Raw genomic sequence first — 27589 nt, 5'->3', positions numbered from 1 at the left:
GCAGGTGCTGCCCTTCTCTTGCCCTGCTCAGCTGTCCCCATGCTGCTGCAGAATCGTCTGTCCCGTTGCCCTGGGCCATAACCTGGCGAAAGAGCTGTGGGTACAGCCATCGGTACAGGTGTCGGAACACCGACTTCACGGGTTGTCTTACTGAAACAGAACAGAGTTTACCATTCTCCATTTTACCCCTAGCACCAGCGTGGAAGTGGATTTAACACCTGCTGTTAACTCCAAATCAGGGGTCCTGTGGTATCTAGGGAAGGTGCGTGCAGGCAGACGTGCCCGTTTCTCTCCGTTACCCCTTCCCCAACAGGTTCTGCACACTGTGAGCCCGTTAGGGTGACTGGATGCAGCCCCAAGCCAGCCACGGTTGCTCTGGGTGCTCAGGAGGTCACATCCCTGCCTCTACACCCTGCTCCACCCTGTGTCCAGGCAGGTCCCCCACCAAGCCCCCACACCTTGTCCCCACCCTCCAAATAAGCTGATGGCAACATAACGGTTTGGTGGAGGTCTGGAGAGGTGGGAGCACATCTCCTCCCTCCATGGGGCCGGGGATAGCCATGAGCCAGCCTGGGAGCAGCTCGATTTTGGGGGGACCTTCCTACCCCAAAACCCAAGCCAGGGCCTCTCCCGCTCTGCAAGGAGCCTCCTCGGTCAGAGCCCTCCGGTACTGGGGAGCCTGGAGCTGGACCCAGCGCTGATGTGGGCTTAGCGGTGCTGAGCGGAGGGGAAGCTGCTGCAGCGCTTCTCTCACTGCAGCCCAGGAGCCTGGTGGCCTCCTTTGCCGCGAGGCACATCGCTCACGGTCAGCTTGGTGCCCAGCAGGACCCCACGTCCTTCACCGCAGAGCTGTTTTCTAGCCAAATCCAACCGAAATGACTCTGGGGCCATTCCTTCCCTGGGTGCATGGCCCTGCATCCCCCCGCAGAAGGTCAGGAGGTTCCTCACAGCCCGTTTTTCCAGGCCGCTGCAGTTCCTCTGGATGGCAGCACAGCCCTCTGGTGCGTCAGCCGCTCCTCCCCATCCTCTGTCATCAGCAAAGCTGCTGAGGGTGCACCTGCCCCGTGCCCAGGTCACTAAGGAAGGGGTTGGACACTACGCACTCCAGCTGCACTTTGTGCCACCAACCCTGGCAGTTCAGACAGTTTTCCTTCCACCTTGCAGCCTGCCTACCTAACCGGTGCCTTGTCATTTTGTGTATGGGGATGTTATGGCCAGCAGTGTCAAAACCTTGCTGTGGAGGGGAACAACACCCGCTGCCCTCCTCTTCCACCCAGCCAGCCACCTCACTGTGCGGGCTGTCAGGCCAGCTAAGCTCAGTGTCCCTGTTGGAAGTCCACACTGCCCACTCCTCATCGGGTTTTTCTTCGCCATGTGCTTGGAAATTGTTTCCAGGAGGAAATGGGATTGGGAGCCCCAAGTCCTGGGTCCCCACAGCATTGTCCAGAGACTCCCACCTGATTCTCCAGCAGATACTCACCTGGGACAAAAGGGAGACCATGGGGAACAGGGATGGGGTCAGGGTGCGGGCTTGTCCCCTGCCACCACAGGAGCCAGGAGAGGTAAGGAGACCCCAGCACCCATCTCCCCTTGCCCTCAAGCCCGCCCAGGGCTGCAGCACAGCTGCATGCGCCCGGTGCTGCACGTGGCCAGGGACACAGGGCCAGCAGGGACACGGGGCCGGCAGGGACACGGGCCGGACTCTGGCCCTGTGACGCGGGGTCAGCGGGGCGGGGGCACCCAGGCCACTTCCCCCAGCGGATGCCAGCAGCGGGCCCACGTCAGAGGTGGCCCCACGAGGCGATGGCTCACGACGGCCCAGCCCCGAGCCACTGACCCGTGCCCTGGCCCCACACAAGCCAAGTGCTGGACACGGGTGGGCTCCCTGCCAGCCCCCCGGCCGGACACCCTGGCTTCCTGCGCCGCGCTGACCCGCTGCCCCCGGCCAGCTCTGCCCGCTGGGCCGCGGTTCCTGCCGGGCAAGGGTCACCCGAACAAGGGAAGCGCTGGGCAGCCACGGGGCACCGGGCACGGCCTCGAGGGGGGCACCGAGCAACGGGGCAGCGCTCACGCACGTGTCCCCGTGCACGAGGAAGCAGGAAGCATGCAACAGTGGCGTGCAAGGACGTGCGCACACACACAGAGCCCCGCACCCCACGGCAAAGCAGCGGGTGGGGGGGGGTTGGGGCCAGCCCCGAGCACCCCGGGGGGCTCCTGGGGGCGGCCACAGACAGCACCGGGGGGGGGGGGGGGGGGGACACGGCGGGCCCGGGGCGGCCGGGGGCTGCTGCCCGGCGGGCCCCGTGCACGGGAGCCTCACGGCGGTGCCGAGCGGAGCTGGGGCAAGCCCGGGGCTGTGCCCGGGGCCCGGATCGCGCCCGGTGCCGGGTCGGGGCCGCGCCAGAACCGGGCGGCGCCCACGTGGAGCAACGCGCGCTGCCCGCCGAGCGGCGCGCCAAGAGTTCCCCAGCGGCTCCCGGCCGTTGGCTGCCGGCAGCCAATAGCGGCTCGGCCCCGCCCTCCCGGCGGCCAGCGGGCGAATGGGAGCGCCGGGTGGCTCCTGACGTCACGGGGTTAAGCCGGGAGTCGCGGAGGTCACGTGGCAGGGAGGCTAAAAGCGCCAGGGGGCGGCGGGGCCGGGCCGAGCTCAGCGCGTCCCCAGCGCGCGTTAGGTGCCCGCGTCCCGGTGCTCCCGGAACCGGCCCCGGCCCGGCCCCTGGGCGCTGTCGGTGAGCGGGGCTCAGGGGGGTGGCGGCGGCCATGGGCTGGGCTGGGCTCGGGGTGGGGGGGTTGGGAGGGATTTGGGAGGACCTGGAGGCACCTGGGAGGGATTTTGGGGCGATTCCGGTCGGTTTCGGGGCTTTTTTCGGGGCGGGAGCGGCCGCTGTGGCCGCGCGGTGCCGGTGCCGCCCGCTCAGCTCCCGCTGTCCGCAGGATGAAGAGGCCGCCCCCCCGCCAGCCCTCGCCATGGAGCCCGGCCCGGCCCTGACCGCCCCCGGCCGCCCCGCAGCCGCCGCCGCCGCCCGCGCCCTATAGCAGCGGCCCCGCGTCCCGCCCGCAGCCTATTTAATTTTGTACCTTATTTATTGTCGCACCTCCGTACCTCACGCTCTGTTTACATCCCGGCCCCGAGCCCCCCATCCATCCCTGTCCGTCCCCAAACCGCTGGCTGCAGCCATGGATTCGGTCCCCAGCGGTGTCACGGCGCTGGCGGAGAGCGGCGCGGTGCCGGCTCCGCTCACCGGCTTCCTCTGGATGCTGGTGCTGGGCTTCATCATCGCCTTCGTGCTGGCCTTCTCCGTGGGTGCCAACGACGTGGCCAACTCCTTTGGGACTGCGGTGGGCTCGGGCGTGGTGACGCTCCGGCAGGCGTGCATCTTGGCCAGCATCTTCGAGACGGTGGGCTCCGTCCTGCTGGGGGCCAAGGTCAGCGAGACCATCCGCAAGGGGCTGATCGACGTGGAGATGTACAACTCCACGCAGGAGCTGCTCATGGCCGGCTCCATCAGCGCCATGTTCGGTGAGTGCCCGTGTACCACGCCGTGCCGTGCTGCCCTGTGCCGACGGCTCCCTTACCGGCCTTGTTCTCGCCCTTCAGGATCGGCTGTGTGGCAGCTTGTGGCTTCGTTCTTGAAGCTTCCCATTTCGGGTACCCATTGTATTGTCGGAGCAACGATTGGCTTTTCCTTGGTGGCCAAAGGGCAGGAAGGTGTCAAGTGGTCTGAGCTGCTAAAAATCGGTGAGTGCAGTGAGGTGATAGCTCCAGGCACAGCGCGACCCCCTCTGTGTGCAGTGTGGTTCTAATCACACCTCTTCTCTCCTAGTGTTGTCCTGGTTCATCTCACCCCTCCTGTCTGGCATCATGTCTGCTATCCTGTTCTTCCTTGTCCGTAGGTTCATTCTTCATAAGGTAAGGATGAAGCTGTGTGTTGGGACAGCCTGGGGCTGCTGGGGGCTCCCAGCGTGCCTGTTAGTGGGGCTGGTTGGCTTACGTGCATCAGAAGTTCTGCAGGTGCATGGCTTTGGATGTGTGCTTGTGGTGAGCCTTGAGTGGGCACCCGGCCAGGAGCAGCTGAAGGGATCTAGGGGAGGACGAGAGCTGCACTTGTTCTGTGAAGTGGAGCCCAGGAGATAAGGAGGCTTCACTTACCTCCTCCAAAACATCTGGGCTGGCAGTGTCCCTTGCCTGGCTGGAGGAGAAGCAGCTGCGGCTTCCAAGTAGCAAAGCAGCCTGGAATTGATAACATCAGAGCTTCTTGTCAGGATTTTCCTTGACTCATGGTGTGAGGGTGAGCCATGCTGCAGATGAAGGCAACGACTGACAGCGATGGCTTTGTTTTGAAGCCAGAAGGGACAGAATTGTCCCTGGTGCTGTGGAAAGTGCGCTTTCCCCCCAGGGGAGGCTGGCTGGGCAGCCCACACCTCCAGGCTGTTCTGTATCACCGTGAAGCAGAGCAGTTTCTGCTGGTTTTAATTTTCTGAAGCCGGGCAGGGTTCTTGCACCTCTCTGGGTGCTGCTGTATGCCAGGAGGCACGACTTGTGGCCGTGCCAATTTGCACTTCCTTCAGCTTGTGTGATCTGCTCTGGCATTAGCCTACAAAGGAACTGCTGCTTCCCGTACGTAGGAGCAGCGTTTCCATCCCAAGCCACCTGCAAGCAGCAGGTCTAAAGCTACTTTGGGGGGCTCAGGGGCTGTATTTGGGGGCAGCATGCCCTGAGGACAGAGCTCAGGGAACCCCGCTGTCCTCTTCTTGGTCACCGTGAGTGCAATGCCTGGCCTGGGAGCCAAAGTCCAAGCCTGGGGTGAAACCTGCAGCTGAAGCTCCTCAGGCAAATTGTTCCAGGTTCTTCTCTGCCTTAAAACTTGGTCAGGCAGCAGTAGCCTCCTGGCAGGGCTGCGAGGCTCCAGGTGAACCCAGGGGCTCTCTGGTGGGGCTTGAGAACGAACTTTCCCTGTTTTGAAGGGTGTGGAGTTCCAGGAAAAGGAAATTGGCACCCAAACTGTTGGAAATGGAGGTGGCGGCTTTAATGTCACCTTTTGGAGGTGACAAACCTCTGTGAAGCACGCGGCACTGCTGGTGAGGGACACTCAGCCAGCCGGCCAGGGGAGCCAGCTCCAGCATTGTTGTGTAATCAGTTTGTTCTGCGCATTTGGGTTTAATGACTTAAATGAGTTCAGGGCTGGGATCTAACTACTTCTGCTTCGAGAGATGTTAAGATCGTATCGCTGCTGTGTTCTGCCTGGCAACCTTCTAAAACAATCCGGCGTCACTGCTGTCGGAGTAACCTTGCATAACTGGCCTTTGAGAGCCGTGCTTGCCCCCCGTGCTTCCTGTTGGCGAGTGGCTCTGGCACGGAACCGGCTGCTTGCGGCCCCTCGCCGTGGTCGGCAGCGCTCCGTGCACTTGCATCAGCACGGGACCCGGATTGCCGGGCAGCCGTAGAGATTAAGTGCTCCTGCTGCTGGGGTGAGGGCCTCTCTGCGCAGGTATGAGGCCGAATAAGCTGCTTGTGGGTGGTGGACTTCCTTGTGCAGCCTGGGTCAGCTGGAGAGGCAAAACTTTGTCTGACAAATGGTTTGGTCTGAAAGCACCCGGGGAGGTGAAAAATCCCGTGCGGTTGGAGCCTAAGGAAGGGCTGCAAGAGCTGGCGTGTGTTTGCAGGGGGTGTCAGGGGCCTGGAGGTGCCCCCCGGTCAGTGTGAGCGGGGCGCGGTGGGGAGGCTCCGTGCAGCCCCTGGTTCTGGCTGGGGGCACACTGCAGGGCTGAAGGCGTGGGGAGTCTCACGATGTGGCTGGGGGTGGCCGCTCCTGTGCCGCACGGCCCCGGTGGTGCTGGGCTCTGGGTTCCTGCAGCTCCCGACCTTGTCTTGCAGGCAGACCCCGTCCCCAACGGCTTGCGAGCTCTGCCCGTCTTCTATGCCTGTACCGTGGGGATCAACCTCTTCTCCATCATGTATACCGGCGCGCCCTGTAAGTACACGTCTGAATACTTGAACCTGAATTTTGGAATTCTTTACAAAGCCTCCATTAAATGCTCGATTTACCCCTTTTTGCTTTTCAGGGCTGAATTCTCCTAGAAGGCGGCTGGCCTGTGCCGGTTACAGAAGGCGGCAGGCTAGCGTGCGCTGAGTTCTGTACTAGATAGTTCCCAGCCAGAGGCCTGCCCAAACTAAACCCCACAGACCTTTCTCCTTAGACTCCCCAGCGCTGGCAGATAACGCGACTTCCCCTTCTCCTTCTCTAACCTGTGCTAACCTCAGGTACCAGCTGCTGCTGGGAGGCTCCTCGGGCTCCCCTCTCTCCGGTAGTGAGGCTAGGAGCAGGGCTGGAGGCTGGGCGTGGAGCCCATGGCCTCTCTGTTCACCTGGTCCCTAAGAATAAACTAATTATCCCCGAGACTTCCTGGCGAGAAGAGCTGGCGCACTGCAGCTGGCACCTGTACTGAGAAGAGGAGTTCGCTGCAGTTTGAAAGCCCTTTGGGAACACCAAATTGAAATGTTTGTTTGGCTGTTGTGTAGGGGGGACGGGAAAAGCACAGCCCTGTCGCCCGCCCGCTTGGCACGGGCGTAATGAGCGGCGTACCCGCAGAGCCCAAAGGCAGGCTGGTGGGGGAAAAATACCAAATCATAACTTCCATCAGTCAGAGTAACTCGGCGTGAGCTGTTTTCAGTCTGAGTGGGTTTCCTGTTGTGGAACAGTGGAAGAGGTGGCTGGAGGCTGACAGGAGGCAGTGCTTTTTGAGGCTTTTGAGGGTTTTCTCTGTAAACAGTGCCTGGAAGGCTTGCGAGGGCCATCAGCTCCCTCCCCTTGGTGTGCCTGGTGCGGTGTCCAGCCCGGCAGGCACGGGTGAGGAAGAGGAGGAGGCTGAGAGGCACCGAGCTCACTGAGCAGCAGTGCTGCTCTGGGTTGGTTCACAGCTCGGCCTCCCCAGGTGGATTCGTGTTCAGCCCTGGCTGGAGGAGTGGGGCGAAGCCTCACGCTGCTCCCTGTGGGCTTCATAGCCCTTGGCAAGCCAGGTGGTTGGAGGCTGCCTGGGGCTCACAGGTTACCAGAGTGCATTTTGGTGGTGTGAGGGCTGCAGCAGGACATGCAGGAGCTGAGCCATCACGAGCACTCTGTCTCCTGGCAGGTTGCAGCAGACTGTGAGGTGTAAGCGCCTGCTGGAAGTCACGCTGCGTGTGGGGGCGCTTGGAACTAGGTCACTGAACACCTTGGGTGCCTCTCGGAAGGTTTCAGGCACTTGCATGGCACAGAAATCACCTGGGGAGAGGTGCTGGGGGCAGCCCAGCTCTCTGGTGGGAGCAGCCAAGGTCCTGCCTTTGCTCTCCCCCCCCCGGCTTCCCAGCCCGATGTGCCAGGGGAGGCAGCACTGCCTGCTGCAGCAGCCTGGCTGCGTTTTTCTGTGACATTGCAGCAAGGCAGGACACGGCGCTGTGCGAGGCGGGTGCGAGTATTCCTGGTGCTGCTCAGGCAGAATGCACACCGGGCGCTAATCGGGTTTGGCTGCGGGAGGGAGGAGGGAAAGTGTCTGAGCATGTGAAAGAGATTAGCTTTTGATGGGGGAGATTGTACCCTGGTGGGGCTCCACGTGTGCTAAGCTCCCGGTTTCCATGTGGTCAGCAGTGGATTTCCCATTGAAGTGGATGCTCGCTGGCGGGCCGGCCAGCCCGGGCATTGCAGGTGGAGCTGCTCTGCACACCCAAGTCGTACACGGAGGGGGCTGTGGCCCTGGGGTTTTCAAGATCCGTTGTTTTATTTCCTAGTGCTGGGCTTTGACAAACTTCCTCTCTGGGGTATCCTCCTAATTTCGGCGGGGAGTGCTGTTGTCTGTGCTCTCGTCGTCTGGTTCTTTGTATGTCCGAGAATGAAGAAGAAAATTGAACGTAAGTACCCGCCTCTTTGTGATCCTTTGGGGGAGGGCGCGCTCACTAACAAACTTCCTTTTGCAGCGGGAGACCTCATTAGCCCCAGGGCTGTTATTAGCAGGGATCCTTAGCTGCAGTTATCACTTAAGCTGCTCTGCCAGCCCTGAGTCACCGCGTGCATCTCACCAAGCCATGGGCTGGGCCCTGCGAGCTCCTTGCCACCAGCAGCACCTGGGGGCTGCCAGGACCCCTAAAACCCCCTGGGAGCAATGTTTTGCTATCCGGCAGCTGCTGGGCAGGGCAATCCGGAGCTGCTCTTGGCACTGTGGCTCAGGCAGGAGGCAGGGAGGCTGTCAGCTGGCGTAACCTTTAATCCCGGGCATACCTGGCGATCAATCTTTGGCCCAGCAGCTGCAGATAGCAAGTCAGAGCTGCGTAATCTTATGAAATCCTTTCCCCGTGGCAGAAATGTCTGTTGAAAGGCATCCAAAACAGCAGTCCCGGCACCCTTCTAACAGCGCAGGCAGCTCTGAGCTGTGCGGGGTCTCGCACACGAGCTCTGCGTGCAGTCAGCTTCCTCATTTCATGTAGGTGAGGGGATAGCGAGTGTCCTTGTCAGGCTGGCGGAGCTGGGGTGTGACTAACAGCTTTATGGCTGCCCTTGAAATCCTTCCAGCTGCCGGAGCTTCACGCAGCTCCTCCCTGCCTTCAGCTGCTGTGCGTGGGGCTGGGGGCTGCTGGGGGCTTGGTGCCAGGGTGGGTGGCAGTTGTGGTTGGAGGTGTCTGGATGGGCTGAGCTCCTGTTTCCAACCACTGTTTGCAAGATCCCAGCAGGAACAGCCTCAGCTTCCTGGGCTTGGTGAGGCACCGGCTTGGCTCCCCTCGGAGCAGGAAACCAAGCAGTGCGGGGAAGCCGGAGGCTGCTCCTGGCAAGCCGGGCTGTTTGGGTTTGCAGCCCAGCAGCAGGAGCTGGAGCCAGGCCCCAGGCAGTGGGGAGAGGATGGAGAAGTTCAGGGGGTCCCGGGAGAGAAGCAGGGCCCTGTCTGGGTGCTGCACTGCCCGGGGGTGCTGGCAGCAGGGGAGGGGGCACAGGCGGGCACAGACTGAGACAAACATGGCTTGTTTGTTGGAAGAGGAATCTCTGCCCTCGGAATAACCAGCAACATCCCCGTAATGGTGCTCACCACACCCGGTGTGGGTGTGCAGGGGCTAAAAATAGGAGATGAGCTGGCTTATGACAGTCTGGCTGCTGAGCGTTGGGCAAGGTGTGACTGATGAGCTTTGGGGTGAGAGGGAGCAGCTACCAAAGTTCAGTGCTGGGGAGGTGGAAGCCAATTTGTCTGCCATAAATCCTAGCCTTGAGGGGCATTGCGGGCAGCAGGGCAGGTGTGGCTCTGGTAGAGGGCAGGGGCTTTATGGCATCTGCTTCTCTTGGCAGGAGAGATTAAATCGAGTCCTTCTGAAAGCCCCCTGATGGAGAAGAACAGCAGCCTGAAAGAAGACCATGAGGAGCCCAAGGCCCCTCTGGGCGATGGTCCAGGCAATGCCAAGAGCCCCATAGCCGAGGTGGTGTCGCCTGTGCCGCACCGGGTGGCTGTGGAGGAGAGGACGGTGTCCTTCAACCTGGGGGACTTGGAGGAGGTCCCAGAGCGCGAGAGGCTCCCGAGTGTTGACCTGAAGGAGACCAACATTGATAGTGGTGAGCACTGGGGGGTGGTGGGGAGGGTGCTGGGTTCTGTGGGTCCCTGGGCACTGACTCCCCTCCTTTTCCCTCAGCAGGAGCCGTGCAGCTGCCCAACGGCAACCTCGTTCAGTTCAACCAGGCCGTGAGCCACCAGATGAGCTCCAGCGGGCAGTACCAGTACCACACCGTGCACAAGGACTCCGGCCTCTACAAAGAGCTGCTGCATAAACTGCACCTCGCCAAAATGGGGGACTGCATGGGGGACTCGGGGGACAAGCCCCTGCGCCGCAACAACAGTTACACGTCCTACACCATGGCCATCTGCGGCATGCCCCTGGACTCTTTCCGGGCCAGGGAGGGTGAGCCCAGGGGCGAGGAGATGGAGAAGCTGACCTGGCCCGCAGCAGACACCAAGAAGAGGGTGCGCATGGACAGCTACACCAGCTACTGCAACGCGGTGGCGGATACGCACCCCGCTGCTGACGTGGATCTGAACGCTGCCCAGGTGGAGATGGGCATTGGCAACAGGAAGGGCAGCAGCAGCTCCCTGGAGGAATGGCAAGACCAGGACAAGCCCGAGGTGTCCCTCCTCTTCCAGTTCCTGCAGATCCTCACTGCCTGCTTTGGCTCTTTTGCTCATGGTGGCAATGATGTCAGGTCAGTGGAGCTGGCCAGCCAGCTCACCCCTTCTGCTGGCTCTGCGGGGCGGGCACTGCCCTGCTCAGCTGACGTGCCAGCTAAGGGTTGCCTTCCTCTTGCAGCAATGCCATCGGCCCTCTGGTTGCACTCTACCTCATCTACCAGACGGGCGACGTGGCTACGAAAGTGGCGACTCCCATCTGGCTGCTGCTGTACGGCGGCGCAGGGATTTGCATCGGTTTGTGGGTGTGGGGACGGAGAGTCATCCAGACCATGGGCAAGGACCTGACTCCCATCACACCATCAAGGTAAGGCAGGGCCGGAACCATGTCCTGCTCCCAGAGCCCTGGGTGAGATGAGAAGGGCCCTTCTCACACCCCTCCAGTGCTTTACCTGGGGCACGTGTGGCCCCGTAACACCTCCCTGCCTGCTGACCCCTGCTGCAGGGCCTGTGCTCCAGCCTCCTGCCCTGGAGGACTTGGTCCCAGGCAAGAAGCTGGTCCCGCTGTGCAGTGTCTGCCTGGGCCCTGTGGGGGGGGAGCAGAGCAGCCCCCAGCTATGGCTGGGGCCAAATCATTCTCATGGTCGGGGGGGCACTGGGGTCGTGGTGCCAGCCCCGTGCCTCATTCCCACATGTTTTGTGTCCACAGTGGCTTCAGCATCGAGCTGGCATCTGCCCTGACCGTGGTGATCGCCTCCAACGTGGGCCTCCCCATCAGCACCACCCACTGCAAGGTAAGGATGAGCCCGGTCTCTTCTGCATCCTGTTGCTGATGGGGGACAGGCTGCTGCTGAGCCCCCGAAACAGCCGGGAGCCTGTGGGATGAGGGAGCTGGTGGTGACGAGGGGCTTGCACCAGGTCGCCCTGATGGGGCTCAGTGCTGTGGGGAGGGAACCTGGGGCTCTGGGTGCGGGTGGAGACCCTGGGCTCAGCGTGTGGGTCAGCCCCACGGCGAGGGCTGTGCTGAGACGGGGCCGGCTCCTCGGCAGGTGGGCTCGGTGGTCTCCGTGGGCTGGCTGCGCTCTAGGAAGGCGGTGGACTGGCATCTCTTCCGCAACATCTTCATGGCCTGGTTCGTCACCGTGCCTATCTCAGGCCTCATCAGCGCTGCCATCATGGCTGTCTTCAAGTACGCCGTCCTGGGAGTGTGAGGCGCCTGCTGCTGCCCCGGGCCGCTCGCGCTGTGCCTGCTTTCCGCTGCCGACCGTGAGGGAGCCGAGCGCACTCCCCCGCCGCCTCCCGGCGTGCCGTAGGCCTGTCCTCGTCCACAGGGCTCCCCTCCCTTCTGCCTAGTGTTGTCACTGAAGTATCTTTGTTTTTTTTAATGGTTTTGGCGCTACGTTTTTAGAAGGGGTGTGCGGCTGTGAGCCTGTGCCTGCCTGAGGCGTGGCTGTCCCACTGCTCTGTAGGTTTAGGTTAGCAGTGACGTGGGAGGACACTTTATTTTTTTATTTCTCATGACTTAATTCGGATCCCGTTGCAGTGATTCCTCCCCAGGAGGAGGAGGACTGGTGCTGCTGGTCCTTGCCCCAGGCTGGGGGCCGCGGGCTGCGCTGTGCTCAGCTTTGCCTCCATCTGCAGTGGTGACGCTGCCCCGTGTCCCCCTGTGGCTGGGGGGCAGCCCTGGGCCCCCCCAATACCACAGCCCCTGCTCACTGCTGCTACCTCGGACTCAATAAAGAAATCCTTCGTACACCAGTGCTGCGCCTCTCTTTTTTTGGGGGGGTTCTTTGGGGCTGGGGGTGCCACCTGGCTTTCCCCCTCCTTTCCCAGTGCTGTCTCCCCACACCCTGGGTGTGAGCGGGGCCTGTGGCCCTAGATAAGAGCCCCACGTGAACCCCCTGCTGTCACGGGACAGGGGGGAGGCTTATCACGGCCCCACAGCTGGGGCTGACCCCAAATTTTCACTGCTTTCAGCGGGGCTCCTGGCCAAGCCTTGCACAAGCCCTTGGGGGCTGGCTTGGGGCCTGGGGGGTGCTCAGTGCCCCCCACTCCCAGCCCCGGGGCCTGGCCCCACGGTTCTTGGGGTTTTGGGGGGCGCTTCCCCGCGGCTTCCCTCGTGTAGGGCCGAGGGGGAGAGGCCGGGGGCGGTGCGGGGCCGGGCCTTGACCCTTGGTTAATGATTGCCCCGGGGGCACCGGGCCGCCCCCAGCCTCCTGGCGCCGTCGGGGCCGTGGCCGTGGGAGGGCGCCGCTGCCTCGGGGCCGGGGGGAAACCGGGGGCCGGGCCGGGGCCGGGGGGCCGGGGCGGGGCGCGGGGCCCCGTTAAAACGGGCGGAGGCAGGAGGCGGCCGGAGGCGGCGGTGATGGGCAGCGAGGGCGAGAGGGGCCCGGGGCAGGGCGACCCCCGGGCGCTGCGGAGGGACTGCCAGCACCGGTGGGGCGGGGAGGGGGGCTGGAGGGGCGGGGGGAAGATTTGGGGGGAGATGGGGCAAATTTGGGCGTAGGGGGCGGTGAGGCCGGGGTCCCCTTGCAGTCGTCCTGAGCAAACGGGGGGGGCTCCGTGCCCTGCGCCCCCAGCCCACCGTGGCTCCGTTTCCAGCTGAAAAGCCCTTTTTTCTACTGAAAGCCCTTTTTTTTTTTTCTGATGAAAAGCCCCTTTTTCTGCTCTGATAACTCTCCGCGGGGCCCCTTGCCTGGGGAAGGGACTGGGCACCTGCCGTGGGGGGTCTGTGCTCCCCCCGCTGCGCCCCAAATGCCCCCAGTGCTGACCCCCGGTCGCCCCCAGGATCTTCGTGAACCGCAGCCTGGCGCTGGAGAAGATCAAATGCTTCGGCTTCGACATGGACTACACCTTGGCCAGTGCGTGGGGCGGAGGGGAGGGGATGTAGGCAGATTTTGGGGTGCTGCCCCCACCCCCAGCCCGCACCCACGCCATCCCCCTGCCCGCTGCAGTGTACAAGTCCCCCGACTACGAGGAGCTGGCCTTCCAGCTGCTGCTGGAGCACCTCGTCTCCATCGGGTACCCCCACGAGATCCTCGCCTACAAGTATGACCCCACCTTCCCCACCCGGTGAGTGCCGGCGGGCTTTGGGGACAGGATCGGGGGGGACACGCGTGTGGCAGGGGCACCGGGACCCCCCCTCTGTCCCACACCGTCCTCATGGGGGTCCGTGCCGCAGGGGGCTGGTGTTTGATGCCCTGTATGGGAACCTGCTGAAGGTGGACTCGCACGGGAACCTGCTGGTCTGCGCCCACGGCTTCCGCTTCCTCAAGGGGTGAGTTCTGGGCTCGGGGGGGTCGCAGGGGTCCCTCAGGCTCCAGGCAGTGAGGTTTTGGGTTGTGGTTGGAGGGGCAGGATCCGGCCAGGTGCTCCCCACACTCACAGTGGCTCCGTGCCCCCTCCCCAGGGCCGAAATCCTCCACTACTATCCCAACAAGTTCATCCAGCGGGACGACATGAAGCGCTTCCACATCCTCAACACCCTCTTCAACCTCACGGGTGAGTGACCCCCCCCCCAGCCTCACCCCCCCCAGGCCCTCTCCGTGGCCTTGCCCCCACTCACGGCCGCTTTCCCTGGCAGAGACCTACCTCTACGCCTGCCTCGTGGACTTCTTCAGCAACTGCTCCAGATACGTCAAGTAAGAGGGAAATGGGGGAGGGGACAGGACGTGGCACCCCCCCAGTGGCAGTCTGGGTAAGGAGGGGGTCTCAGGGGGCCTCCTGTCACCTTCACACTCCATTTTTCCCCCAATTGCAGCTGCGACACCGGGTACAAGCACGGGAACCTCTTCATGTCCTTCCGCAGCATGTTCCAGGACGTGCGTGAGGCCATGGACCAAGTCCATCTCTCGGTGGGTGCCACGGGCAGGGTTCGGGGGACACCATGGCCATGGCTTCACCCCCAGAAGATTTTTGGAAGGGGGGGGTGGGAGGGACAAAAGATGTCTGGATGCTGGCACCATGCCAAGCTCGTACCACCCGTCCCCTCTGCAGGGCTGCCTGAAGGAGAAGACGCTGGAGAACCTGGAGAAATACGTGGTGAAAGATGTGAGTGCCTCTGAGCCCCCCCCACCCCAAAGCCAGGCCCCCATGCCCCCCCCCGGCCCCCAGTGCCCTGACTCTGCCCTCGCCAGCCCCGCGTGCCCCTGCTGCTGAGCCGCATGAAGGAAGTGGGGAAGGTTTTCCTGGCCACCAACAGCGACTACAACTACACCGACGTGAGTAGCAGCACCCTCACGCCTGGGGAGGGCACAGAGCACAGCCCCCCCGCCCCACAGCTGCCCTCCTGAGGGATGGTGTGGTGGCAGTGACCCCGGCTGTCGTTGCAGGCCATCATGTCCTACCTGTTCGACTTCAGTGACGGGGACAAGGTGAGGCTGTGCTGGGGGTGCTGTTGGCAGCCCCCCCGCCATCCGTGACCCCCTCTTGTCACCCCCCCCTCCACGCCATACCCTGCTCCCTGGCAGGCCGAGACCCCGCAGCGCCCCTGGCGCTCCTACTTCGACCTCATCGTGGTGGACACCCGCAAGCCGCTCTTCTTCGCCGAGGGCACCGTCCTGCGCCAAGTCAACACGGTGGGGACCCGGCCGCCGCGTGCCACCCTCCTGCCACCAAACCCCTCGCACAGTGCGGGCACAGCCCGGTGGCTCCGGCGCAGGTGACAGCTCCACCACGGGGCCTTCTTTGCCCACAGGACACGGGGAAGCTGCGCATCGGGACATACACCGGCCCCCTCCAGCACTGCGCCGTCTACTCCGGCGGTGAGTGCCCGGCCAGGCTGTGCGGTGGCGCGGGGACACGGCAGCGCCGTGCCCTGATGTGTGGCTGGCACAGGCTCCTCGGACGTGGTGTGTGACCTGCTGGGCGTGAAGGGCAAAGACATCCTGTACATGGGGGACCACATCTTCGGGGACATCCTCAAGTCCAAGAAGCGGCAGGGCTGGCGCACCTTCCTGGTGGTGCCCGAGCTGGCCCGCGAGCTGCAGGTGTGGACGGAGAAGAGCGGTGAGCAGGGCTTGGCTGGGGGGCAGCCCTCCAACCTGGGACCTCCAACCCCCCTCAGTGACAAAAGCAGACCTGGGGACAGCCGAGCAGGGCGGGACGTGTCCCAGCACCCTGTGGTGGCCGTGCCGGGGGCCGGTGCCTGTGCTGAGCTGGACCCTTTGCTATTGCAGAGCTGTTTGAGGAGCTGCGGAGCCTGGACCTCTTCCTGGCGGAGCTGTACCAGTGAGTGGGCACGGGGGGGCTGTGGCTGGGGCACCACGGGGTGCAGGGACCTGGAGGAGACACATGGAGGACCCTCGGGTGAGCTGTAAGACCCCGCTCAGGGCTTGGCTCCCGCTGCAGGCACTTGGACAGCGGCAGCAGTGAGCGCCCGGACATCAGCTCCATCAAGCGTCGGATCCAGGTGACCCCCAGGGACCCATCCCCAGTTGTGCCCCCACATCCAGCACCCCGGCACTGGGTGCCCTGACCATCCTGCCGTGCCCGCAGAAAGTCACGCACGAGATGGACATGTGCTACGGGAAGATGGGCAGCCTCTTCCGCTGCGGCTCGCGCCAGACCCTCTTCGCCAACCAGCTGATGCGCTACGCGGACCTCTACGCCGCCTCCTTCGTCAACTTCCTCTACTATCCCTTCAGCTACCTCTTCCGGGCGCCCTCCGTCCTGGTATGCAGCTCCTGCCCCCACACCATGCCTCGGTTTCCCTTCCTGCCTTGAGGGGGTTCTGGAGGACCCCAGCCCGTTGGGTGCTGGGTGCCAGCCCCTCTCGCCACCCCTCTCTCCACTGCAGATGGCCCACGAGTCGACGGTGGAGCACGGCCCCGTGGACGCTGTGGAGGTGGGCAAGTCCTGGCCCGGCGCTGGCACCCCAATGACGGTTGGGTCCTGTGCCCACTGAGCCCCCTCCTCTGTCTCAGGTCACAGGGGTCCTCCAGGACTCCAGCAGGGAGGAAGAGGAGGAGGAGGAAGAGGATGGTGAGGCCTGAGCCCGTAGCAGCACCACTGGCTGCCGATTCGGTGGGTGCCAGCCCCCCGAGGGCATTCAGTGAGCCCAGAGGACCGAAGCCGCCTGCAGGACGATCGGTGGCCCCATCCTGTCCCCGCACAGCAGTGCCCTTCTCTTCTCTTCTGTTTTCACCCTTTATTTATAAAAGGTTCTTTAACTCCTGGCTAAGCTTTATTGGTGTCATAAAGTAGAAGAGACATAAAATCAGTTATGAGGAAAACTTTTGCCCCAGAGCTTGGGAGATGGGAGCAAAGCACGACTCCCAAATCCTAATCCAGCAGCTGGGACTGTGTGCAGGCCCCTGGGCAGGGGGCAGCAGCCCCGAGCCAGCCCCCTCGCTGCCAGCAGGGCCACATCCTGCACCAGGACCTCCAGATACGGCACCTCAGCCATCGAGGCTTCCCAGTAAAGACGTTGAGCGAAGCCAGCAGTGGCTGTGGTGAGATGGGAAGACGAAGGCTGGGGCTTTATGGCAGCAACACCGTTTCACCCCTCTCACAGTAGGGAAATGGGGCCATGCTGCCAGAAGGGTCCTGAGCACACCAACAGGGCCCAGCTGCACCCCCTGGCCTCCCCCAGCCTCTGTCACGCACAGAGCTCAGGCCTGGCAAACCCCAAGGACCCCCAAAAGGGGGCAGACCACCATCTGTGTGTGATGGCTGCATCCGTGGGGGCTTGTGCCCAAGCTGCTGCGATCCTTCAGGCACCCCAGGACCTCCAACCTCTCCTGGGGGCTAGAGCATGGCACAAGTCTGGCACAGTTGGTGCCACCATGTGTGGCTCTGGCTGTCCAGGACAGGGTCTGTGCATGCCAGGGAGATGTCAGGCAGGCAGGGCACTGGAGCAAAGCCCTGGGGACACCACTTCCTGAAGCACCAGGGGGTGCTGGAGCATCACAGGGACCCAACGATGAGCACAAAACCCAGGGCGTGCATCAGAGCAGAGCCACGGGCAGCCCCAAGGGCAAGGAGCCCAAGCCTCCCATCCCGGACCTCACGCACTACTCATAGGCCACACTGCACCTCTGCTGCAAGTTATTTAATATTTGAAAACAATGGAAAAGGCTAATTACATGCCACCCCTACGTATTTACATCTGAGAGGCAACAGGAGAAGTGGGTGAAGTAAGTGCATGACAGCAGGAAGCACGGGGCAGCCAGCGCCCCTCGGGGAGCACTTTGGGGCTACAACTTCAAAATCAGGGCTACAACTTCAAAACCTCCATCTCTGCCACCTCCGGCAAAGCCTTGTTTTTCCGGAAGAAGTACTGCGTGTCCTCTTCGTCATCCAGGATTTCATTGAGGGATGACACAACAGGGTCGTGGTCCTTCAGCATCACCGGGTAGCAGCTCACGGCCCTCTCTATCCGCAGCGAGCGCCGCACCGGTGTCAGGAATTTCAGCTCCTGGCCTTCTGGCAGCTCCCTTCCCCTGCGGGGAGAAGAGCCATGAGGTAAACCCTGCAGGCAGGAGCACTGGCATGGGGAGAAGGTTTTTGCTGCCAGCAGTGGGCAGCTCCGCTCACCTGGGTATGGATGTCACCTGCAGTTTGATGGAGGAGATGGGCAGGCTGGGCAGGGAGCTCCCCGCCATGCTGGGAGTCGATTCCGTGTGCTCCCTCTCTGCCAGGCAAGGCGCTGTGGGCTCCCAGGGCACGGGCTGCTCAGCATTCTCCCCTGAGAGGAGAGAGGAAAAGGGCAGCACGGTTGTGGAGAGGGCAGAGCTGGAGCAGGCTCACAGCACCGCAGCCCAGGGCACCTCGCTAGAGGCATGCTGTGCTGAGGCCTGGCCCCAGCAGAGGACTCCTGCCCCGTTTCTGAGATCAGGATTCTGGACTTTGACAATGCTCCGTCACCATCAAAGTCAACAGGGACACCGGGCACAGCGACAGGCTGCAAACCGTGCTGCTTCCCTGCCCGCAGCAGCAGGGAGCCCCAGCCTGCCAGCCGGCCCCTCCGTGCGTGTGTTACCTCCTGGCGGTTGGCCTGCAGTCTTCAGAATATCAAGGACAACATCTCTGAGCTCCTGGAGTGGCTGCAAGAAAAGCCAAACACAGGTCAAGGCAGGCATGACTCAGGAACAAAGAATATTCCAAAGAGAACAGGAGAAAAGGTTGCTGCTGCTGCACCCTGTGCTGGAGGGAGAGGCTGACGGCTGCAGCAGTGCCCTGCCCTAAGTCAGATCCGCGAGCACGCTGCAGGGCGGACACAGCCCCGCTGGTAAATCCCACCAGACACCGCTGTTACACCGCCCAGGCACGGAGCTGCCATCGTGCTGCTTCCAGCCACAGCCCAGGGCACTTGGCCTCCCAGCCCTCCTCTGGAATCTGAGCCCAAAATCTGCCCCTTGTCTCGATGTGACCCGCTGGCACAGGGCAGGCATCGCAGGGAGCCACCAAGGGGAAGCGCTCCCGGCGCTCCCTACTCACAGTAGCACCGGCTGAGATTGCAGCTTTGTACAGCTCCATCACGTCAAAGGGGCCGCTCCGGGCGAGCAGTTTCGCTTTGCAGATCCAGAACTTGGCGCATTTCTCTGCTCGGGGCTCGTGGGACAGAATTGCAGAGAACTCCTCTGACTGGACACCCTGCGAAACAAGGACAAGGTGTGAAGAACGGGGCCACCCCTGAGGGCCAGCGCTCCCGGGCAAAAGAGGCAGGGTCTGAGCCTGGATTTTGCTTTTTACAAGTCTCTTGCATGACCTTGGACAGATCATTTCTCTGCCTCCACTTCCCCCTCACTAAAATAAGCTCTGCAGGGGGATGTTGAGGGAGAGGCTCGCCAGTGCAGGCAGTAGCAGGGCCACTAGCCCCCGGCACTGGGCTAGCAGGTGGCATTGCCAGGGGTACGTCTCAGGGTGGCTCACACAGCCTGGGCTGCTGCTGCAGCAATCCTGCTGCAGACTGGTACCAGGACAACAGGGACACACGTAGACCACGTTACTCGGTGTCACTGTTGTCCTTGTCATCGCCCTGCGTGCCTTTGGCCAATCCCCATAACTCCAGGGGTGAATGGAGCATTAGGACTTTTACTTTTCCCGAGACAAGCAAGAATCCTTGCTCTACACCCGTGTGAGCACGTGGCCCTCATCTCCTGGGATGCTCCAAGGGAAGAGAAGCCTCTTGAAGCTACCACTTTCCCATCCACACCTCCTCGATGAGCTTCAGGCACTCAGTTAGCAGGTTGTTGATTTTGTCCAAGTGGAGCTGCTCGGACTTCTCTGCTTTCTCTTCCTCCTCAACAGCTCTACAGACGGGCAGCTTCTTTCTCACTGGCTTTTTTTTGGACTGCACCATAGGTGGCCGTTTGTAGGTCTTGCCTTTGGATGCCAACCACTGCTCCAGTTGCCTCCTGTTGAGGGACCAAGGGATCGCCGTTACCACCACTTTCTGACCACCAGCACTTGCTGAGCTATTCCCCATCTTCCCTTTGGATCTCACTCTAGCCAGATTCAGCTGCTCGGTGGGAACTCTAACCTAAAAACTCATCTGAGCCAGACTGGGCAAGGCAAACCCGCCCAAATTTGTGTGTTTTGAAGATTTTTGAACAGGAGAGCAGCTGCACGCTCTCCTCTGGCAGCAGCACGAACCAGCAAGGCTCCCCCTGCCAGCCACTGCGACCACTCACTGCTGGCTGCATTATGCACGGTAGGGGACTGCCAAACCGCCGGGGGGAAAGGGGAGCCCAGAGCAGCCCCAAACCCCATCCTGCCCTCCTCCACCCAGCAGCTGGCTGAGGGAGCCCGGCCCTGCAGGTGGAAGCCGGCTCAGCAGCTCTGTGCTCTGCTGTCCCCTGGAGGCAAGGATGGAGCCAGCCCGAGGCGCGACTCACCTCCGATCCTCAGCCGTCGGGGTTTTGGGGACGCGCCCTGCGTGCACCCCGCATGCCTGCGGCGGCTCTGGGTTCAGCCTCTCCCTCCTGCTCACAGCCCCTTGAGCTCTGGGGCTGTGAGACCGGCCCATGGTGGCTCTGGCTTGAGACAACGCCGTGTGTCTGGGCGGCGCCTTCACGTCCTTCCTCTCTGCCCCCCCTTTAAGCACGGGCCTTCGCTCTGACACCACGGCGCCCAGCCTCACGCTGGGGGTCCTCGTGGACCCCAGGGTTGTGGTTCCCTGGGGCCTGCTGGAGGCTGGAGGCTTCGGGGGAGATCTTTTCGCTTGGAGAGCCCTACTGTGGTGCTGAAGGCTTCCCCCCGGTAGTGTGCCAAGTAGCTTTCCTACAGGTTGCCCTGCTGTACTCCTTTTTTCATGTTTTACGGCTGGTTTTTTGTGTAGCAAGTTAGTAGAAACAGCAAGTGCCCGAGGGGGTTGCAACAGTTGGGTTTTGTCACTTGGTTTTTGAGATGCACTCTTTGAGCTTGGCAGAGACTTCCTGAATTTGTCCTGAATCAGTGTTTTCTTAGCCTGGCAGCTATTAATTGTCCTTGACACAGTGCCTGAGGTTTGCCTATGAGCCAAGGCTCTCTTGTTCATGACGTTGTTTCCATCTGACTGAAAAGCTCTGCTCTGCACAAGGTGTGTAGCTGCTTGTGCTGAGAAGTTCTCTTTGTTGCTCTCTAGCTGTTCCTGCAGGCCCTCGTTCCACAAGCAAGGTTCCCCAGGAGCGGGGCCACCACACGCGGTCTCCTCAGTCCCTCCTGGGTTTAGGGAACCAGAGGCAGAAGCTGGGAGCCTCCCTCTGGGAGGTGCAGAAGGGTTCACACCTGGTACAAGCCCTGAGGACAGCTTTGTGCTCTTCCCCGGCTGCTTTGGATGTACCACGGCTGCTCCCCACGATGTACTTGGAAATTTCTGTGGGGCAGCACGCCCGTGCAACCGGGTGGCCTTGCTGTCCTTCTCAGCATCCAACGCCACATCTGGGAAAACATCCCTCTTGTTCCTGTTAGCCTGGAGAGAGACAAGGTGAAACTCAGCCCCAAAACCAGCAGGGCCCAGAGGTCTCAAAGCCCAAAAGATGAGGAGGGCTCAGCTTGATCAAACCCCAGCAGCTCGCTCCTACCCCAGCCCTGCCAGCCCGGGGGGGCACAGCAGCATCACAGCGGCTGCCAACACAACACCCGCCAGCACCCAGATGAAGGGCAAGTCTCTCGGCCTGAGTTCCTCTGCAAAATAATTACTTGTCTTATTGCCAGCTGTTTAGCAACACGTTGGCTGCAGCTCATTTGGGGTCAGGAACTCGCTGTCCTGATTTGTGGACCCTGTTCTGCCTGGACGTGCTTCAAGCATGAGACGTAAAACCAGACTGAAAAGATTTCTCTTCTACTTACATGTTCTGGTTTAGAAACTGGTTTTAGGACTGGATCCAGGCGATTAATCCGGTCATTTAAATAGGGCCTGCAGAAAGGCAAACAAGTTATCAGGGTATCCAGCAGCTCTCTCAGCAGAGGTTCAATACCTGAAACACTCGCAGTTGTTTCAGCAACCGGAGCTTACGAGAAGCCTTTCGAAATCAAAAAGCTGCCAAGGAAGCACCACGTCACGTTCCTTTTTCTCCCGTGCGGCAGCGGAAAAGCGGCACAATAGGCTGACACCCGGGGCTGTCACACAGCTCACGACCGCCGCCGCCAAGAAAAGCCATCAAAGCGTTTCCTGCAGCCGAGGGGCCGGGCAGGCAGGATGCGATGGGCTTGGACAGCTCGCGCCGCCCCTTGCCCAGCTGGGACCCCATTTCCCCAGCCCACTGGGGCCATGCAGCCGTCACGGCGGCGCCTCGGAGCGCGCCAGCACCCGCTGCGAGCCCCTCAGCAGCCCACCCGCTGGCAGCCAGGAGCAGCGGGGTTCCCCCAGCCTCTGCTCCCACAGCTGGCTTGGGACCTGCAGTGGGTTTACATGGCAAGGGTTTGGTAGCGGGGGGCTGCAGGGGTGGCTCCTGTGAGAAGGAGCTAGAAGCTGCCCCACGTTAGGTGAGGAACCCACTGCTGACCAGAGCTGAGCCAATAAATGATGCTGTTTGTGCCTCTGTGAGAGCAGATTTCAGACATGGAAAACAAAAATGCTGTGCCACACAGCAGCTGGGAGAGTGAGAGGAGTGAGGAACGGCCTTGCAGGTGCCAAGGTCAGTGAAGAAGGGGGAGAGGTGCTCCAGGCGCCGGAGCAGAAGTCCCCTGTGGTGTGGAGAGGCCCCTGGTGGAGCAGGCTGTCCCCCTGCAGCCCATGGGTCCCCCGTGGAGCACCCCTACCAGAGCAGATTCCAGGCTGGAGCTGCAGCCCATGGAGAGGAGCCCACGCAGGAGCAGGGGGGCTGACAGGAGCTGCTGCCCGTGGGGGACCCAGGTTGGAGCAGTTTGCTCCTGAGGGATGGACCCCGTGGTACGGACCCATATCTGGAGCAGTTCTGGAAGAGCTGCTGCCTGTGGGAAGCCCACGCCGGATCAGTTCATCAAGGACTGCATCCCGTGGGTGGGACCCCACAGCACAGGGGACGAGAGTGACCGAGAAGGAGCGGCAGAGAAGAAGTGCTGTAGACTGACCATAACCCCCATTCCCCTGCGCCGCTCGGGGGGAGGAGGTGGAAGATGGTGGATGGGGGGGGGAAGGTGTTTTTGGTTTCTTTCCTTTGTTTCTCACTTCTCTAGCTTGTTAGTAACAGGTAATAAATCTTACTGTCTCCCTATGCCGAGTCTGTTTTGCCTGTCACAATAATTACTGTGTGATCTCCTTGTCCTTATCTCAATCCTTGAGCCCTTTTCATCGTATTTTCTCCCCGTTCCTCTTTGAGGAGGGGGAATGAGAGAGCGGCTGTGGTGGACCTCGGCCGCCCACCTGAGTAAAACCAGCACAGGAACTCAGCCCAGCTGCCAGGCAAGGCTGACACCCCTGCAGACACCTCACTGCAACCGGAGAGTTTGGGTACTGTCCTCTGCTCTGCACCAACTGCGTACTATGCCAGTAAGATCATGGATTTGGTTTATATTCTATCTGTGGTGTTTTTCAGAGCCTGGCATCAGGGATTGGTTCAGCCTTTCTGGTCCGGCTTCCCTTTGTCTTCTCCCCATGGGGAAGTTTTTTGGCTCCCAACAGCAGCATGAGGAATACTGCAGCAGAGCCTCAACTGCTCGGCAGTTCCAGTTCAAAGCTCTGCAGAGCGAGGCCTTGCAAGGGGCTGCTCGTGGCAGCGCATCGGCACGGCCCAGCTCCTGCAGCACCAAGCCCAGCAGCAAAGGGGCTGCCCAGCCAGGCAGCTCTAAGAGCTCTGAGGGTCACACCTAGCTTCACTATTTGTGTGCTTTTAAGTGCACCCAAAAAGCCTCTTCCTGACTCCGGCCTGCCCCAGAAGGCTACCAAAAGCAGCACTCAAGCTCGGATGACCCTTTTTCAAGGCCCAGCAGTGCCTTTGCTGCAAGAAGCCGTGCTCAAAACCCAAAATAAGGTTTGGTGGAGGCTCAGAAGATGCCCAGAGGATTTGTTTCCAGCAGGGAATATCAGTGCTGAGACCACAGCTGTGCTGCCAGGCAAGAGCACAGCAGGGGTGCTGTGGGACCAGAGCTGTCCCAGGCCGTGGTGGCCCGGAGACGAGGCTGTCCCCGTTGGGGAGCTGCTGCAGTGACAAGGCAGAGGACGCAGGCTGCACACCGTGACTTACTTGGTGCTTGGCTGTTTCAGCTTTCCTTTGGCTGCCAGGTACTCCTGGAGCTGCCTCCTGCGCTTGTCTGCAAAGAGAGGGTAGGGAAGGATCAGGAGATGGTCAGGGCCCGAGGGACGGCTTGAAGCTGTGACGTGGGGGGTTCCGCACCCAGAGGGGGGCTGGGTGCTGGAGCAGGCACCCCAGGGCAGGGGTCACAGCCCCGAGCCTGCCAGAGCTCAGCAAGCGTTTGGACACTGCTCCCAGACACAATCTGATTTTGGGGTGGTCTTTTGGGGACCCAGGAGCTGGCCTCAATGATCCCTGTGGGTCCCCTCCAACTCGGGGTGCTCTGTGACTCCGCGTAGACACATCACGCACAGCCCCCAGCACTTGGAGTGCCCCTCACACATTTTTTGCCCCGTGCTCCCCGCGGGGCCCTTCCCAGACACCCCCCCCAGGCTCCCCCAGCACAGGATCCCAGCCCCCCAGCAGACACCGGAGCTCCTTCGGAAGGGTTTCAGGGTTTCCCTAGGTTTTCCAGGCAGCCCCCACCCCCTCTGCCAGCCCCCGGTGCCCCCCCCAGCCCTCACCTTCCATCCCTGCTCAGTGCATCCCCTAAACGTCCCCTGAGCCCCCGCCCCCCACTTTTGGGGAAGGGCTGCGGGGTGGGGGCACCAGGGCCCCCCGGTGAAGCCCCCCCCCAGCCCCACACCCTGGGGGCTCCCCCAGCACGGCCCCACCTGGCAGCCCCCAGGCACCCCCCCCACGGCTCCGAGGACACCCCCAGCACCCCAAAACCCCCCCAGTACCGCCCCTAACACCGCCCCCGGATCTGTGGGGACCCCCCTGCCCCATGGGGACCCCCCCTCATGCCCAGCAGCAGCCCCGGGACCCGAAGGCGCCCGAAGATCCCCGAATGCCCCCGAGGATGCCCCAGAGATGTCCGAATGCGCCCGAACGCCTCCGAAGATACCCGAAGATACCCGAATGCCCCCGAGGATGCCCGAGGACCCCCGAAGGTGCCCCCACAGATGCCCGAACGCCTCCGAGGATACCCGAAGGCTCCCGAAGACGCCCCCAAAGTTGTCCGAGGACCCCCGAAGGTGTCCGGAGATGCCCGAACACCCCCGAAGATACCCGAGGATGCCCGAAGCGCCCCCGGCCCTCACCCTGCTCAGCCGCCGCCGCCGCCATGTCCGGACCCCCGCCCACCCGCCCCTAACCGCCACCCGCCCCGCGCTGATTGGCTGCCGCGTCCTTCGAACCACCTAATGAGGAGCGCGGCAGGGGGCGGGGCTCGGGGCACGGCGGGCGGCCATTGGCCGGGGCGGGAGGCGGGAGGCGGTGACGAGAGGAGGGGCGGGGCCGAGGGGGCGGGGCCGGCAGGGGGTGGGGACCAATGGCGGGGGCGTGCATTAATTTGCATAAATGGGGGCGGGGCCTGGGTGGGCGGGGCGAGGGGAGGGGGCGGGGCTGGGGCTGGGCCTGGGCCTGGGCCTGGGCCTGGGGTCTGGGATTTGGGGTTTGGGGACTGGGTGATGGGGGCTGGGGTCTGGGGCTGGGCCTGGGCCTGGGTTTGGGGTCTGGGGCTGGGCCTGGGGCCTGGGGCTGGGCTCAGCGTAGTAAATGGGCGTAAAAGTACGGTAAAAAGTGTAAAAAGCACAATAAATAAGTGTGAAACCTCAATAAGTGCAACACCACAACAAGTGTAATGACCCAATCAGTGTAATTGCACCATAAATAAGTGTAAAAAGTACAGGGACAGCACAATAAGTAAAATTACAATAAATAAAAGCTCAATAAATACGGGGAACAGCAGGGGGGTAAAATCACGGTGCGTGGATCAGCACAATAAATAAGTGTAAAAGCCTAAAAACAAGTGGATCAGCACAATAAATAAGTGTAAAAGCGCGATAAGAAGCAAACCAGCGCAGTAAGTGTAAGAGCACAATAAATAACTCGATAACCGGGGGGCTGCAGCCCCATAACAGCGGGCGGGGGGCGCGAGGCGGGCCCACGGGGCCCATGGGGGCTATTTCACCTGAAATATCGCGGGCGGCAGGGCGGCGCCGCGGGCTGTACTTGGTACATACGGCGAGGCAACCGGTGACTGCCGGTTGGGGTCGGGGTCGGGGTCGGGCTCAGCGCCCGCTCAGCTTGTAGGTGGCGATGTTGACCTGGTCGGGCTGGTTGGTGATGCCCACGGGCTGCCAGGACTGCCGCGAGGTGCAGATGAACCAGCCGGGGAAGGCGGCCGACTCGAAGCGCGTGGTGCCCTCGGCCGGGCTGTCCAGGCGGTAGAAGATGAAGCGGGTCAGCTCGGCGCTGTCGATGTCCCTCATGACGTCGGCTTCCTGCGGCGAGGGGACAAGCCGGGGGGGTGAGCGGGAGGCGGCGGGGACGGCGGTGCCATCCCCACGGGGACACTGGGGACATTGGGGACATTGGGGACACTCACCTCCAGCTGCAGCACGGGCTCGCTGCCGCTCATCACGCAGGACATGTAGAGCTTGTAGCCCTTGATGCCCAGCGCCACCGGCATCTGCATGGCCCCGGCGCTGCCCTGCCGGGTGTGGGGCCGGTACAGCGCGATGTTGAGCCTCACTGCGGAGAGAAGGGGACAGGTCAGGGGGCGCCCCCCAGGGACACGGGGTGGGGACGGGGACAGGGACGCGGTCCCCTCACCTTTGCGGCTGGCCAAGGGCCCCTGCACGTGCAGGGCCACCAGCTGGGTGGGCGACTCCAGCATGAAGCATTTGTGGTTGATGTCGTAGATATCGAAGGACTGGGAGCGGGTGTAGCGGTACACGGGGGCCCCGGCGTAGCTGCTTTCAAGCCGCTGGAAGGTGACGGGTTCTGCGGGGGGAGCGGACGGTCAGGGGGTGTCAGCCCACAGCCCCCCTCCACCTCCAGCCACCCCTCCTCCAAGCACCGCGTCCCTACCGAAAATCTCCTCCAGGAAGCCGCCCAGGTCGCTGTCGGCGAAGTCCTGGTGCGACGGCCTCCGCAGCATCTTGGTGGCGGCCACCACCAGGGTGGCGGCCTGGCGGAACCTCCTGGCGCCGTGTCCCGGCATCACCGTCACCTGGACGTCCACCGTGGTGCGGCTCTGGCCGTGCTTTGCCTCCGAGTCCAGGCGAAGCTTCTGGGGGCAGAAGGCCGCGGGTGAGCGCCGTGCGATGCCGCGCCGCGGTGCCGCGGTGCCACGGTGCCGCCGTGCCACGGTGCCACAGGGGCCTCCCGGCGTTACCTTCGGTGGGTACAGGCAGTCGGGGCCGTAGAAAGTCTCCTCGCTCAGGCTGCCAGGACGAAGCGGGGCGGGGAGGTGAGACCAGGGCTGCAGCAGCACCCGGCCCCACAGCCCCCGGAGCGCACCGGCACAGCCGCACTCACCTGCTGCCCTCCAGCACGTCCAGGTCGGGGACGAACGCCATCTCCACGCCAAACGGGAAACCTGAGGGCGAAAGCTGCGGGGTGCCGGGGCCCTGCTCCTGCTCGTCCTGCTGGCAGCAGCGCTTGGGCGCACTCTGAGCCCGGTGGCCGCCGCGTGCCGGGTTTTCAAGCGCGGCTGGAAGGAAGCGCAGTCAGAGCGGGATTTCCACCTTTCGCAATGCTCAGCTTCGCCCATTTCCGCTCTGCCCCAGCACGCCGCTTGCTGCGGCCCCACCGTTGCCTGCGGGCATCGGCTCCACGTGTGGGGCACGGCTGGGCAGCGCTTTGGGGTTGGCGTGGGGCACGGCCGGGCAGAGCTTTGGGGTTGGCGTGGCGATGCTTTGGGGTCGGTGTGGGGCATGGCGGGGCGATGCTTTGGGGTCACAGTGAGGCACAGCCGCAGGGCGATGCTTTGGGAGCAGTGGGGGGCAGACACGCAATGCTTTGGGGTCATT

General features: G+C 62.5%; 4 protein-coding genes across 8 annotated transcripts; 2 read left to right on the top strand and 2 right to left on the bottom strand.

The window, feature by feature from the left end:
- Positions 1-2571: 2571 nt before the first annotated feature.
- SLC20A1 (solute carrier family 20 member 1) lies at positions 2572-11889 on the top strand. Of its 2 annotated transcripts, none has more exons than XM_068662092.1 (11): positions 2572-2729; positions 2935-3520; positions 3599-3739; positions 3825-3910; positions 5876-5972; positions 7766-7885; positions 9306-9566; positions 9647-10208; positions 10313-10498; positions 10841-10925; positions 11181-11889. In XM_068662092.1, exons 2-11 carry the CDS (start codon positions 3178-3180, stop codon positions 11340-11342), a joined length of 2043 nt encoding a protein of 680 aa, XP_068518193.1. In that variant the 5' UTR covers positions 2572-2729; positions 2935-3177; the 3' UTR covers positions 11343-11889. The 2 variants fall into 2 exon arrangements, with proteins under 2 accessions (XP_068518193.1, XP_068518192.1); XM_068662091.1 differs by having other exon boundaries at positions 2573-2729; positions 9644-10208.
- Positions 11890-12425: 536 nt separating this feature from the next.
- Positions 12426-16307, top strand: LOC137845166 (cytosolic purine 5'-nucleotidase-like). Its single transcript, XM_068662094.1, has 18 exons — positions 12426-12567; positions 12919-12992; positions 13086-13203; positions 13313-13408; positions 13541-13632; positions 13715-13772; positions 13892-13985; positions 14128-14181; positions 14268-14351; positions 14463-14504; positions 14601-14708; positions 14828-14894; positions 14968-15138; positions 15309-15360; positions 15481-15541; positions 15628-15804; positions 15929-15976; positions 16056-16307. Exons 1-18 carry the CDS (start codon positions 12497-12499, stop codon positions 16122-16124), a joined length of 1536 nt encoding a protein of 511 aa, XP_068518195.1. The 5' UTR covers positions 12426-12496; the 3' UTR covers positions 16125-16307.
- An 860-nt stretch (positions 16308-17167) lies between these two features.
- Positions 17168-24956, bottom strand: CKAP2L (cytoskeleton associated protein 2 like). Its single transcript, XM_068662093.1, has 9 exons — positions 24872-24956; positions 23721-23787; positions 21406-21472; positions 19971-21025; positions 19289-19490; positions 18571-18726; positions 18113-18176; positions 17668-17818; positions 17168-17573 (listed from the first exon to the last, which is right to left on the bottom strand). Exons 1-9 carry the CDS (start codon positions 24894-24896, stop codon positions 17348-17350), a joined length of 2013 nt encoding a protein of 670 aa, XP_068518194.1. The 5' UTR covers positions 24897-24956; the 3' UTR covers positions 17168-17347.
- A 455-nt stretch (positions 24957-25411) lies between these two features.
- Positions 25412-27255, bottom strand: LOC137845293 (interleukin-1 receptor antagonist protein-like). 4 transcript variants are annotated; one of them, XM_068662388.1, is made up of 6 exons: positions 27096-27255; positions 26953-27001; positions 26646-26847; positions 26388-26558; positions 26161-26306; positions 25412-26056 (listed from the first exon to the last, which is right to left on the bottom strand). In XM_068662388.1, the coding sequence occupies exons 1-6, from the start codon at positions 27134-27136 to the stop codon at positions 25844-25846; spliced, it is 822 nt and encodes a 273-aa protein (XP_068518489.1). In that variant the 5' UTR covers positions 27137-27255; the 3' UTR covers positions 25412-25843. The 4 variants fall into 4 exon arrangements, with proteins under 4 accessions (XP_068518489.1, XP_068518487.1, XP_068518488.1 ...); XM_068662386.1 differs by having other exon boundaries at positions 26646-27001; XM_068662387.1 differs by having other exon boundaries at positions 26161-26558.
- Positions 27256-27589: the final 334 nt, after the last annotated feature.

Source organism: Anas acuta, chromosome 27 (assembly GCF_963932015.1).
Source record: "Anas acuta chromosome 27, bAnaAcu1.1, whole genome shotgun sequence".
Taxonomy (NCBI): domain Eukaryota; kingdom Metazoa; phylum Chordata; class Aves; order Anseriformes; family Anatidae; genus Anas; species Anas acuta.
The sequence above is the reverse complement of the archived record's forward strand: the minus strand, read 5'-3'. Positions and strand labels throughout refer to the sequence as shown.

Excerpts from the sequence above, each read along its gene's own strand:
- LOC137845293 (XM_068662385.1), bottom strand. The coding sequence starts at position 27,136 with ATGGCGTTCGTCCCCGACCTGGACGTGCTGGAGGGCAGCAG. Across the intron at positions 27,002-27,095 it reads GACGTGCTGGAGGGCAGCAG|CCTGAGCGAGGAGACTTTCT; the intron begins GTGAGTGCGGCT and ends TCGTCCTGGCAG. Across the intron at positions 26,057-26,160 it reads AGCCCGTGCTGCAGCTGGAG|GAAGCCGACGTCATGAGGGA; the intron begins GTGAGTGTCCCC and ends CCCTCGCCGCAG.
- CKAP2L (XM_068662093.1), bottom strand. The coding sequence starts at position 24,896 with ATGGCGGCGGCGGCGGCTGAGCAGG. Across the intron at positions 19,491-19,970 it reads CCGACGGCTGAGGATCGGAG|GAGGCAACTGGAGCAGTGGT; the intron begins GTGAGTCGCGCC and ends GTCCCTCAACAG. Across the intron at positions 17,819-18,112 it reads TGCAGGCCAACCGCCAGGAG|GGGAGAATGCTGAGCAGCCC; the intron begins GTAACACACGCA and ends CTCTCCTCTCAG.
- SLC20A1 (XM_068662091.1), top strand. The coding sequence starts at position 3,178 with ATGGATTCGGTCCCCAGCGGTGTCACGGCGCTGGCGGAGAGCGGCGCG. Across the intron at positions 3,911-5,875 it reads GTAGGTTCATTCTTCATAAG|GCAGACCCCGTCCCCAACGG; the intron begins GTAAGGATGAAG and ends CTTGTCTTGCAG. Across the intron at positions 10,926-11,180 it reads TCAGCACCACCCACTGCAAG|GTGGGCTCGGTGGTCTCCGT; the intron begins GTAAGGATGAGC and ends GCTCCTCGGCAG.
- LOC137845166 (XM_068662094.1), top strand. The coding sequence starts at position 12,497 with ATGGGCAGCGAGGGCGAGAGGGGCCCGGGGCAGGGCGACCCCCGGGCG. Across the intron at positions 15,139-15,308 it reads GGTGTGGACGGAGAAGAGCG|AGCTGTTTGAGGAGCTGCGG; the intron begins GTGAGCAGGGCT and ends TTGCTATTGCAG. Across the intron at positions 15,977-16,055 it reads GCCCCGTGGACGCTGTGGAG|GTCACAGGGGTCCTCCAGGA; the intron begins GTGGGCAAGTCC and ends CCTCTGTCTCAG.